Genomic DNA, 12,794 nt, shown 5'->3' on the forward strand with positions numbered 1-12,794 from the left:
GAACAGGGGTGTCAACCTACAGCACCCCGACCCCAGCGAGCCTCGAGAATACAACGGAAAAGGCACATCTGCAGCAACAGCTCTCAAAACGGGGAAAGCAACTGCAGACTTGGGCGGTGGAAAGAGGAGAGGAGGGAAAGCATCATTTTAATATTCATTGCCTCCTACAGGAGAAGCAGGCAGCGACTGCTCCCATAATTAATTAAACATTGGAGCAGTGCTAATGAGCTATACAGGCATAGAGGCTTCGAGGCAGCGCTGGTCACCCCGAGCTGCCCCACAGGGCTGAGCCTGGCCCCTCTGCCCGCTCTCCCGTGGGCAGTTTGGTGCTCGGACATTTTGGTAACGCCTCGCCCTGAACCCACAAGGGCGAGTAGACTTTGCATCTTCTGTACAAACCTTTCAAAGGCAGCTTTAAAAACGCTAAGAAAGGACATTTATATCCAACTGCGGGCACTACAGCTGCTGTCCTGTGCAAGTGGCCGTGAAAAGGGACCCGACAGTCGGGGCCGGATCCGTGGGACAGGCAGGATGAGACGTTCAGGTCTTCAGAGAAAACAGCTGAGCTGCCGCTTCCCGATCACAGGGGAAACTCTGCTGAGTTCGCAGCTTCTAAAACAGGCCAGCGGGAAAAAAAAAAAAAAAAAATTGGCAGGTTTAACTTTGCATCAATTCACGGCGTATTGTTACATTTTTAAAGTATATAAAACTATTGATCATAAGCAAAGCAATTACTTCTGCTCATATTTAAAGCCACGTGGCAGGCGATAAGGAGTCGTGTCGCTGAACCCACCCAGCTGTTTCATAGGAAGGGGCAAAAAACCTTCATCAGAGGAAAAATCCAAAGTGGAGGCTCCTTGCACGTGAGCCCACGCACGCCCATGGGGCTGGAGGTGTCTGCACCAGAGTTGTGGTTAAATCTTGAGAACTGCTAAGATGGGAGCATTTTGGGCATCCTACTTAACAAGAGGCTAAAATACAGGTGACCCGAGGATATGCCCCAGTGTACTGACAAATACTTTCTCTCCAAAGGCTTCAAAACCCATCGTACAGGTTAATTACTCTTCGCGGTCCCGCTGAAAACACAGCGAGAACTTCTTGAGCTACCTCCAAACCTCCATCACTCTGAGTTGGGCCTCCAAACACCTTTATAATAATCCTAAAACTGAAGCCCAAGGGAGGTTAAAGCATCTCCCCTTGAAGCAAAATAACCCCTTAACCTCCCGCTCAGAAACCCTTCCAGTGTTTGGGCTGACACCAGTGCAAAACCCGAGCCGTGCAGGCGTTCCGCACAGCACAGCCGCTGCTCAAGCGCCTCTGAGGCGACCAAACCCGATTGTACGTGATATTTGGGTAGCAAGTTTTGTAGAGAATAAATATCACACTTCAATTTCATGGTAACTTAGGAGGGTTTACTGGCAAATACCATGGCTTTTACATGGTTCTACCAATTACCGAGCAATTACATGTAACCTAGATCTGGAGGACATACAGGAGCGATATAATGTATTCCTCTCTGTGTTAAGAAGAAAACGGCAGTTAATAGAAAACACTTTTTTCATATATATTATAAAACCCTCCACAATATTCCTGCGTGACATTATGAAAACTCCACATCAATATCAAACCCAAAGCAAAGACTGCCATCTCATTAACACATCAGTTGTGGGATGATCAATAAAAATTTACTTTAAACTGCACCATATGTCGCTCCCCACAAAGTTTTATTATTCAGATTCATCAGTTTGTACCTCAAACCCTCGTGCAATTAAATCCCATTTAGCAGCACTGACCTTCTGATTTGAACTTGTCATTCCTACAGCTGGTTTGGAGTTTAACAGCACTTTTAAATAATGAAAACAAAATGGGGAGCCCTCCGTCGGGAAATCCCTCCCACGCCGCTGCCGGCGGCACAGCTCCCGTTGACAAAACAGGGAGGGCTGGGGGAAAGAAAAAAAAAAAAAAAAAAAACATGTTGTAGCATATTTGTAAACATCGTTAATCACGGATTAGCAGATGGTAATGTTAATTGCACCTGTGGAAGTAACAAGACCTCAAGGTTGATTACATTTACAAACGCGGATCGGGGCTGCGGCGCGGTGGAGGATTCCCCGCTGCCGGCGGGGAAGGGACCTCCTGGGCGGCGTTTCCAGCTCCGGCCGCTCCTGCCCCAGCCCAGCAGCACCCCACGCTGCTCCCTTCAGCCGTGGTGCCTCCGTGGGACATGTGTCCTCTGTCCCAAAACCCTTCCGGCCTCAGGAAACCTCATCAGGACCCAGCGATGGATTTGATGGAATGGGATTTTTTTCGGTCGTGTTAATAATCTGTGCACAAAAGCGAAATCTGGGGCACGAGCTGAGCTTCTCTTGCAGCCACTTCTCCCTGGAGTTGATTTTTGGGGGATGAAATGATTTGCGTTCGCCCTCGTCTGAGGATAAAAAGGCCGAGGCGCAGAGCGCATCTTCTGAACCAAGGAGGACAAATATTTTGCCACTGAGCTTAGAGACACTTTGATTATTGAGAAATCATTTTGGAAGGGCAATTACTAAATTTTAAAATCAATTTGGTAAATAAGCCTCTGAAAAGAATCCATGACAAGCAGCGGGGAGGGAAGAATTGACTTTCAAATTACACACACACTTTATTCATATCTAAATATCAAAGAGATTGTATGTACAAACAGAAGTAATCAGGAAGCATGTTTTGATCTTGCTGATGTACACAAAAAAATGACAATTAATATCCTCCTTTATGATATAAAGCTGGGAGTTTTTTCCAGTTACATTACAGGGGCGATTATAGTCAAGCTTAAGGCTAAAAATAATGAAAGACTATAAAAACTACATTTTAACATTTAAAAATATCCAGGAAATTAACTGGAGAAGCAGGCAATGATCCAATTAATGGATTGCATTTATTAGATCAGGGGCAAACTGCACAGCACAAAGCTCCTTCTCCAAAGGTGTGAGTGTGCAGAGGTCCCCGTGCTCCTCGCGGGTCTCGGCCCGGAGCAGGATGGAGCTGGGGCTGGCGAACACATCCAGCAGCAGCCCTGTCCAAAGCTGGCTGAGCGATGGCAGACAGGCATCCCGGTGAAACAAAGCGGGGCCAAAACTTCCCACTGAGGGAAAAGGGCTGAAGGCAAAGAGCAGAGCCGTCCCACGTGGGATTTACTGCTCCCACAAAAGCCGTATTGCAGCTCTCAAGTCAAAAAGTCTGAGCTGCAGCCCTAGTTGGAGCTCAGATTCCTGTCTCTTAAAATTCCAGCCTCATGCAGCTCCGTACAAGCCTTGTCTGCTACTCCAGCACCAAATCAAGGTGTCCCGTGGATCCAGCAGCTCTATGGGGAAATCTGCAGGGGAGTCGTGCCGGCTGCTGGGCTGACGGACTGCCGGAACTTTGATCTACCTCACTCACCCCGTCAGCACTGAGGTTTCAAAGCTTTTTAGGAGCCTTTCAGAAGTACCTGCTCCATCCTTACTCACCTGCCTCCTCACTAGAGGGGGTGAGCCAGCACGGCTAAGCACAGTCTGACAGTGCCCAGCTTTCCCAAACACACGCAAAGCCAGTGAGGTGTCTGCTCTACTGAAGTACTGCTCAAATAAAGTAAAGAGAAAGGAAAAAGGAGAAACTGCAGTTCCTACGAAATCAAAATATATATACTTACCTACAGGTCAGGAATAAAGAAATGGCTTTATCCTCATCCCTACCGCGGAAAGAAGGATTCAGTTAGCCCCAGGCGCTGAATCTTTCCTTTGAAAAATGAGCAAACCTGAGCCACGGGCACCCTCTGCTGGGGCGCCCACGGCTGCGAGAGCAGCGCCGGCGGGGGGGCCTGGCCTGCAGCCTCCCTGGCCCTGAGCCTTCTGTTTCAGCATTAAAATAAATTTAAAAAGAGTCATTCAGCCCACAGAATGCAAGAGCCGTCGCCCCAGCAATGCCCCAGCTCACCGTTATTCAGTGACCAGCTCGCCTTCACACTCGGGCAACAAAGCCCCGACAGCCGCCGCGTCGGAGGGGTTTGGGGTTTGTCCTTTTCCCGTGGAGAGGGCGCCGGGGCAGCCGCAGCTCAGCACCTCCTCCATCACAGCCACACGAGTGAGTGTGACACTCTGCAAGAGCTCCATGTCCTGTCCTGTCCCCCCCGCCGGACCCCGGGCACCTGGGGCGTCCCCAGCCCTGCAGCACCCACCGGCCAGGCCCTCCCAGGGACGAATCTGAAAAACCTCCACATCCACAGACCGGTTTACAGACTTCATTTAGCTCAAAGGAAAGTCCTAATTAGTCACTCTGAGTGATTTACTTGTTCATTTGGAAGGGGGGAAGGGGGGGAGACTGAGCTGAATTGTTTGAAATTATCCCTAAAGGGCACTGTAAATTAAGTGTTAATGAGGAATCCTATGCAAAGGGCCACAGTAGCTAAATAAAATAATTAAGGTGCTAAGTGATAACATTCATTTGGTTCTCAATAATTTAGCCAGTCTGGTTTTCAACCAGGATATCTGCAAATGAAACTGCCCTCACCCCACCCGCCATGCGCCGTGCTGGGGCAGCTCAGCATCCAGCCCACCACGGAAAGGAAACTGCCCCGGAAGAAGAGAAAAAGCTCCCAATTCCCCTTCCCACCTGAAGGAAGTGCTCTGTTCCACTAATCACGCTCTGGATTTATATATGTCACAAAAGGGATTGATTCGAGCCTACAACCAATCTTTACAGAGGCTTTATTTCAACGGACCGCGTTTTTCCCCACTAACAGCCATTTTCTAACAGCTCGTTGGGCAGGGCTGCGGACCTGGTTTGCAACTAGATACAACACGGTGGGTTTTTAGACGTTCAAGCAGCAATACTGAACAGAGAAACCGCCTCGTCGTGAAGAAACTGCTACCGAGTAGTCCCCAGTCACACCTGGCTCTCACCAGCACCCTCTCGGCTGCTACGGGGGTGGTGGGCTGGGCCACGGGGGGGCACAGCTGCTCTCAGCAGTACTGGCTCTCGCCTACAGCCCCAATTCTCTCCACAAGTGATGGACAAAGTCCCGAGCGATGTATAAAGTCCCCTTGAGCAACAAGCACAAAGCTTGCGGCCATCACCAGGTATTTTACTGCCAAGAACTGAAGGATTTGGCTGTCTGCTTTTAAAACCGAGCTTTGTCTCCCGTACAGCCGCTCCCCCGAGGTGCCGTGGGAGCTGTTACCTGGGCAGGTGTCCTGGCGTTAAGGCAGGGTGCTGGTGGTATCGTGCGTCAGCCCGTGCGTCAGCCACGAAGCAGCTCAGGTCAGTGGGAGATTCTCCCCATAAGTTGCAGCAACGGTGAAGACTCTGGAAGGAGCACTTCCATCTCCACACCGACAGAGCACAGCCACGAAATGCCGAGCAGTTTCCCCCACCAATTAAAAAAAAATTTCAGTCGCCATGCCTCAGCTTTTGGCTGCAGATGGAGTGGAGGAGAATACCTGTAGGAAGGCAGAAAGAAATAAATAAATACCATACTTTAAACCACAATAAAATCATTCTGTGAACGTGGATGTTTGTTTGATTTTTAAATACAGAAATCTGGACTATGACGCCTTTGTGCTCAGAACTGGTTTTACCTGTAGCAACAGAGACGTTCAGCGACTCGATGCCGGGGTGCAGCGCTCTGCCAGGGGGGATGGCCAGCATCCGATGGCACAAGAGCTGCGTCTCTAAGGACAGCCCGTCGCCTTCACTACCTGCAGAACAAAGACACTGCTCAGGCCAGCTCGCAGCCGCTCCCACGCCCCTATTCCCCTCTCCCAAGTACAGTTCTTGCTAATGCTCTGCCACAGCTACACCCTTGCCCCTAAGCTCACCTCAGCAGCTCCCACGGAGCGACAGCCAAGGACTGCCGGAGGCGAGACGGGCACCTTACCTGCCTCCCCTTCCTGGCCCACTCCAGCCTCCCTGGATCTGTTCTCCAGTATCTGAAGTGGTTTTGAGGGACTACCTGTGCAACACGCCTGCGTGCACGGCGTAAAGCCTTGTGGCGTGAGCACGAAGATCCCCCGCGCAAGCGGCCACCGGGCCAGCAGACGGTTGCCCACGTCTGCAGGCTGCTGCCAGAGGGACAAGGCAGACAAGAGGCCACAGGCCCAATCTGGTCCAGCAAATCCCACATCCCTATTGATAGTGACGGGCTCAGCCTTTTCAGCAGACAGTACCACCAGCTGGGTGCAACTTGTGAATGCAGACAGTTTAACCAGAGGCTTCAATTGATTAGTTGTTAAACCATCCAACAGCCCTGATATGTTTGGGCTGATACACTGGTGAAACAGAGTTGAAATCTATCCCAGGTCATTAGTAGTTGTTTGACTCACTCTGTCACAAAGGGAAATGGAAAGGGAGAGGCTTTAAACAATCCTGCGCGCAGACAAGTGAAAATGCAGAAGACCACAGACCTCCCAGCCCGCCCGGCTCCCCAAAGAATTCTTCCACATTCATTATTTGGAGTTACACAGACAGCTACACGGCTGCAAAAATACCCAGCTCATTTCAAAGACGGGCTCACCCTCTGATTAAACAGGCTCAGCATGCTGGAAGCCAAATGTTCCCCTTCGACAGCCGTACCCCAACCCCGGCTGAACCCCAGACTCGTCCTGGGACCTCACACGCTGCCTAACCAGGGGCTTCTGCACCTCTGCCTGCGTGACCAGGGCGGTCGCCAAGGCCTCGCTCAGCTCACCTAAATGTAGACGTTTATCTGAAGTTTTAACAGCACACGTGGATGCTTTAGGCACTTTCTGAAGACTCACTCCAAACGAGCTCCTTGCTGGGCTGAGCTGCCACAAAATTCTGCCCCTGGTGTCTCCTGACACAGGTCCCTACGTGTCACAATATTCCTCTGACTACACAGGGTAGGAAGGTGTTATTATTCCCATTTTGCAGATGGGAAGCTGAGGCCCAGTCTAAAGTTTTGCTGGCCTGATCTAACTGGCAAGATGCATTTTGTGTAAGGAAAAGAACGCTTTGGGTAATGCATCTTGCCTCACCTTCCCACGTGAAATAAGCCATATAGGTAAAAGCATCCTTTGGCTGGGGTAAATGAACTTTCAGAAAACTAAAATCCCACCCTAACCATTGCTTCCCTCCTGCTGTAAGCCAACAGGGTGAATTATCCAAGGTCACAGGGAAGCCTGGACAACACAAGGAATCAAAGCCAGGCCTGCCACAGCCCAGCCTGCCTCTTCATCGCTAGACTGGGGCTCTCTAGGGATGCTTCACAACCAAAAAAAAAAAAAATTATCCTACTTTTTCCTGATTCAACACAGAAAAGTTTTGCAACTTAAAAGTCACATTTCCCTCCTGAGCCTCTCAAACCACACTCTCGTGGGACTCTCCAACTGGGACAGCAGCTATTGCCAGAGGTGCAATGGCTCCTGGAACAATCCTCTTCTCTCCCTGATAAGGGTCTTACGATTCCTAATAAAGGCAGCAATTTTGCTTCCAGCTTTTACAAAGCTTTTTATGGCTCTGGCTGCTTAAAATAATTAGGAACCATAAATTCAGGGCAAAAAGACTTGCAGAGTGTGACACGAGGGAGGGAGTATTGACTGACTCAGATTAAATCCTAGTTTAAACTGGTGAACAAAACACTTCCCACTTTGACTTTGATCTTTGACTTCCATCTCTTAGCTTCAGTCCTCACTGACAGGCCTCAAAGACCAGAGGAAGAGCTTGGCTGAAATGATAAAACAGGCTTCCTGCCCAGTTTCCAGCGCAGGAAGTTCAAATCCAGGCAGAAGCGGCTGCGCTGGCAGCTCAGAGAAATATGCAAAACGAGCATCTTGGTAAAACCACCAATTCCACGAAAACCTCAACCCCCAGCTAAAGACTGAATGCATAAGAACAAATTACCCAGAAACTCTTCTTGCTCAGACACCTAACTGCTCCCAATCTGCTCCTGTTCGCACACGGCTCCCCGTCTGACGGCAGCCAGCCTGCCCGTCACCTTCAGCAACGACTCCAGTGCAGACATTAAGCTGGACTGTCCAAATCACTCTCTGCCAAGCCAGCGAGGCTGCCAGGAGCGTGAATCCTAGTCTGCAAATGCTTAACTTACAAGACAATCTGTGCAATGCGAGGAAGCTCACCACCATGCTAAATTATCTCTGCCGCTCTCTGCAGCTGCAGGTACGCTACATATTCAGATCTAGGACGTTTCTTCAAACAACCCCAGCATCAGACGACTGTAATGTTCAATTTTCTTTTCAGCAAAGAGTTAGTGCTCAGCAGAGAGTTGAAATCATTACTGCTGCAAGGTCCGGGAGCTCTCCTCATGCATCTACCAATCAGCCTCCAATCTCCCTTGACAAAAGGATATTTGGACTTTTTCCTGGAGAAATCTCTCATAATTCAAGGTAACGACACCACTGCCACTTTCACCCCCTTCCTTTCTCCCGGTGTTGTCGTCGTTTCTGGGATGCATTTCTTTGTGGTCCATCAGCAGTGCTGCCAGCCTCCCTACTCCCTTTATAATAAAGCTCCACACATCTTGTAGAGATGCCAGATTTGCGGCGTTGTCTTGTCAGTATTTCTGGGAGTTCAATAAACATTTTAATTAAAGGAATGTCTTCTGAGCCAAGAAAACCGCAGCACAGGGCAGGATTACAGCCCCTTGACGGCTCATCGCCAGCATGACACTACTTCCAAGTGTAAAAGCTCAAACCAGCTCTTGTGACAGGTGACATAAAGCAGGGGGCTACGGCACAGCCGCACAAAGGTGCCTCGAGCAGCACTCCTGGGTGAATTGCTTTCTCTGTTCACCACAAGAGTTACTCCTCTTCACCCTCTGGGAGGCTGCACCAGCCCAAACTCTGCCTACAGAAGACAGTGTCCTCTGCAAGTCTCCCTTACACAGGGAGAGGGGAGAAGCGGAGGGCCCTGGAGGAATCACCCCGTCTAGGGGCTCGGGAAGGCGTCACCCGTTGCTCAAACAGCGCACAGGTCTGGCAGGGAACAGCTTTGCGTTCAGACCATCCCCAGTGACAGCTCCTCATGCTTCTTTCCACACCTGGGCACAGAGATGTATTCCTGATTTTGTTTTTTTTTTTTTTAAAAGGAAACACGACAGAGCAAAGACACGACACAGCTCACCCTTACAGCCTCAGCGCAGCAAGAGCAAACACGTACCTCCTGGCACTCTCTCTCAGGTTTGTGGTTCACCAGCACAGAAAATCCAGGCTCGGGGCTCTAGGACAGGATCAAACGCGCTGCAGAACACAGTGCAAACCAACACACTGTGGCTGCACTGACCCACACCTGCCCTGCCACCGAAAACTGCCATCTAGACCCTCTGCAGGTACTAAACTCCTTGTTATCTACACAAACTGTTCTTGCAGTTCCTCCTGGGAGGCTTCTCAGCTCCCCCTCTTCTTCTGGGTCCCTATTTTATTTGCTTCAAGATCATTCTAGGACTCCTTGCTCAGCTTTTCTTTGCCAGACCAAAGTGTGATGTAATGTACCAGACCTGCAACAAGCTCGGGAGTGAAACATCAGCCTGATCGCTCCCTCACACCGGCCCTTCCACCAAGCCCAAGGCTCTGTAAACTGAAATACCTATTACTATAATAATGGGTTTATTCCACCGAAATTCCAAGCAACTGATGACAGGAATATTTTCTGCATCCTCAGGATTGCTGACTGTTCCCACAACTTCCCAGCCTTCTGCAGTTTTAGCCTAGAAAGGGAAAGTAAACAAATATTTTAAAATTGCCTACTTTTCAAGCCTAAAAAGAAAAATACATCAAGTACGCAAACACGCTTTTTTTTAAGTTTTCAGTTAACTGACTGGCTTTTCTCATTTTTTTGGCATCCCTTGAATTTTTACCAGCAAAGTACTCCCAGTACCAGCACACAAACCTTGATTTAAGGAGAAAAAAAAAAAAAAAAGTAATTTTCCTTTCGGTGTTTATTCCAGTTCATCAAGCAAACAAACAGCAACTGAAAAGCTTTTTTTTTTTTTTCCCATACAACAGCTCTGGAAAGGTTTTTGCCAGGAAAGCTTACAAAAAGAGTAGTGTTAAACAAATTAGCATACGGCTAATCCATAGAGCAATACAGTGGAAGTTCCCAAGTGCAGGCTCAGGCATCAGAAGCCCACAGTAACATTTTCAAACACAAGCGCACATTTTTAAACTCAGATGCCCAAAATCAGCTCGTACCAAGGGCAGGGCACTCAACACTCAGTGTCTCCCAGACCCAGTGAACCAGCTGTCCCTCCTGCACCCTGGTAAAAAAGACCCTTAATTATTTGTCTTGGAAATCCATTTTAACAATAAAAGAGCTTCTGCTTCTTGCCAGCTTCATTTCCTGCAAAACTGGCACTTTTTCCATTACGTTATATCAAATTTACACCAGCCAGGCAACACCAAGGGTTAGGCCAGTGAATCCGGGTCCAATTAAATGAACTGCTGCAATGGCTCAAAATGTTAATAATTCAAGCTTTACAGTAACAAAGTCATTCTTCCAGCTGTTTCAATTAATATCAATGTATTTTATGTATCTTTCATTTCACCATCATCCAGAGCTCCAGCTGCCACCGACCTACTGTACAGCTGGACAAGGATTTTTTAGCACCAAGTGGGAAGAGTCCAGGCTTGCCTCTGCTCAGCCTGCTCGCAGTCACCCCTCAAAGGGACTGAGGCACGCAGCAACCCCGGAGCCCAGGCCGGGTGCCTCTGTTCCCCTGAGGGTCTGCAGCCTCTGCCCTCCCACCCCGTGCTGAACCCTCCAACCCCACTGCTCCACAAGCCGTCTGGGGGATCCCACACGAACAGGGGGGGCCCTGCAGCCCCCTGCTCTGTGTGAACACAATATTCAGACAATCCCCAGCCCGGCCAAGGCAGAGGGGATCTCCACAGGGAGTCAGGGCAGTGCTATCACAGGGGATGGACACACTCTGCCAATTCCAAGCAACATCCTTGGGTTCGTGTCAGTTTAAAACACGTTTTTCCCTGTGCATTCTCTTTCCTTTGGCAACACGTTCTGCAAAGGGCCCCATCTCGCCTCACCGCATAGGTACATCGTAAAAAGCCATTCCCAGCAGCTCGCCCCGGCCCTGGTTGCTCCTCTCTTCCCTGCTCCAAAGGCTGCCCAATGCTGCCATCATGTGCCTGGGCCCCGGGATGCTGCCTCCGCCACACACCGGGCAAGACCTGCTGCATGCAGGCAGCAGCGCCAGCTCCGGAACCCACGGAGAGAAAGGGAGACGCAGCCCATCTTACCGAGCTGACAGCCTGAGCATGGGAGGCAGACGCGGCGTTTTCCTACCACCATCTTCCAGAAAAAGACCCACAACTCAGACCTGTTACCCCACGCGATGGAAGGGGACCGGGGGTGTGTGCCTGTCAGAGGTGGTCCGACAGCACAGACCACCGGCGGCAAACAGGAATGCAGAGCGGGAGCACAGGACACCACAACTAACTTGAGTCCTTTTTTCTGTACTTCCTCTGTGTTCAGCAAATGCAATATTTGAGGTTTCTTGAAAGGAAAGAAAAAAGTGGATCACTCTACCTTCAAAAAGCTCCGGAGATCATCTGTGCTGTAGACGTCGAAGACTTCCATAGCTCCAGAGCTAGCTTTGCTCACTGTTGGAGTCAAGGGGCAGCTGCAGGGAAAAAGGAAAGGAAAAGTGTCATATGAGAGCAAAAAAGAAAATCCGGGAGAGTTTTTGTTTCTGCATTTCCTTGTCTTGCCTCTGTAATGCAATTCCAACTAGTCCACTAAAGATCTCGCTCACTATACGGACATGTTTTCCTATGGAGAACAGAAGGGCTCAGATATTAACCCAGGAAAGAAGTTACAGCATTTTGTGCACGGATGGACAACTGAAACACAAAACAGGTTAAAACAAACAGTAGCCAGGGAAGCTCCTTACCAGCCTGGAATACCATGTCCCACAGCCTCCCCGCAGAGCGCAACATGAAGCAGGAGCTAGGCGACTCCAGCTCTCAAGCTCAGTCCTAGAAAGCCCTCTAAGGAAACTGTCGAGCAACGCAGGCTGGAAAGCTCTCTGGGAGCCAGGAGAAGAAGAAAAAGGAAAGCAGAAGGAGCAGCTACCCAACCCCATACCTGTTCCTCTGGCTTGTCACCACTCTGTCCACCCCCAAGAAGTACGCAGAGCGCAGCAGTGCCCCCAGGTTCATGGGATCCTGGATCTGCTCCAACGCCAGCCAAACCAGCTGTCGGCTCGGCCTCTCTTCATGCCCCACATCAGGCTTTTCAGCTTCCTCCAGACTCTTGAAACGGAGAGGGGTGGCCTCCAAACAAACTCCCTGATGGACCTGACCTCTGCAAAGCGCATCCAGCTCTCTCCTGTTGACGTGGTGCACAGGCACGCCCCGGGCTGTGGCCTGAAGGACAAGCTCACTCATAACAAGCCGGGAGCCGCTGCTCTGCTTGAGGAACAACCTGAACAGGTCCCTTCGATACTGAGAGAGGGCCAGGGAACACGGTGCGATCCCAAATAAGATCTCCGAGCCTTTGGTCCTCTCGATGGACGGCGGCTTTCCGTCCGGCCTCTTCCTCGCCTTGGAGAAGTCGCCCTCCCAGGAGCTCCGCGACTCCCTTCGGGCCGGCGGACCCTGCCCGGCCCCTCTCTCGCAGGACTTGTGCCACGGTCGTGGCAGGCCCCGCGCGGCCAGGCCCTCCCGGCGGGTACGGCAGTCACCCCCCACTCGAGAAACCGCCGGGAGGGCTGGTGGGGGAAGCCGACTGCCGCCATCCCCGCCTCGGGGTGGCCCTTGCTCATCCCCACCCGCGGCTGGCGGGGGCTGGTG

The 12,794-nt window shown here is 50.4% G+C and overlaps 1 protein-coding gene across 1 annotated transcript in view; it reads right to left on the minus strand.

Moving 5' to 3' along the window:
- Window positions 1–4,704: 4,704 nt before the first annotated feature.
- The window catches only part of MRM1 (mitochondrial rRNA methyltransferase 1), a 9,041-nt gene continuing 951 nt past the window's right edge, over window positions 4,705–12,794 (minus strand). The window contains exons 3-7 of the mRNA XM_026861806.1: window positions 12,088–12,788; window positions 11,530–11,623; window positions 9,574–9,694; window positions 5,592–5,711; window positions 4,705–5,453 (exon numbers count right to left, since the gene is read on the minus strand). Of these exons, the coding sequence (XP_026717607.1) occupies window positions 5,404–5,453; window positions 5,592–5,711; window positions 9,574–9,694; window positions 11,530–11,623; window positions 12,088–12,788 (1,086 nt within the window). The 3' untranslated portion in view covers window positions 4,705–5,403. The remainder of the gene's footprint in view (window positions 5,454–5,591; window positions 5,712–9,573; window positions 9,695–11,529; window positions 11,624–12,087; window positions 12,789–12,794) is intronic.

The sequence above is a fragment of the Athene cunicularia genome (genome assembly GCF_003259725.1).
Source record: "Athene cunicularia isolate RWA chromosome 19 unlocalized genomic scaffold, athCun1 chr19_part1, whole genome shotgun sequence".
NCBI classification, from domain to species: Eukaryota; Metazoa; Chordata; class Aves; order Strigiformes; family Strigidae; genus Athene; species Athene cunicularia.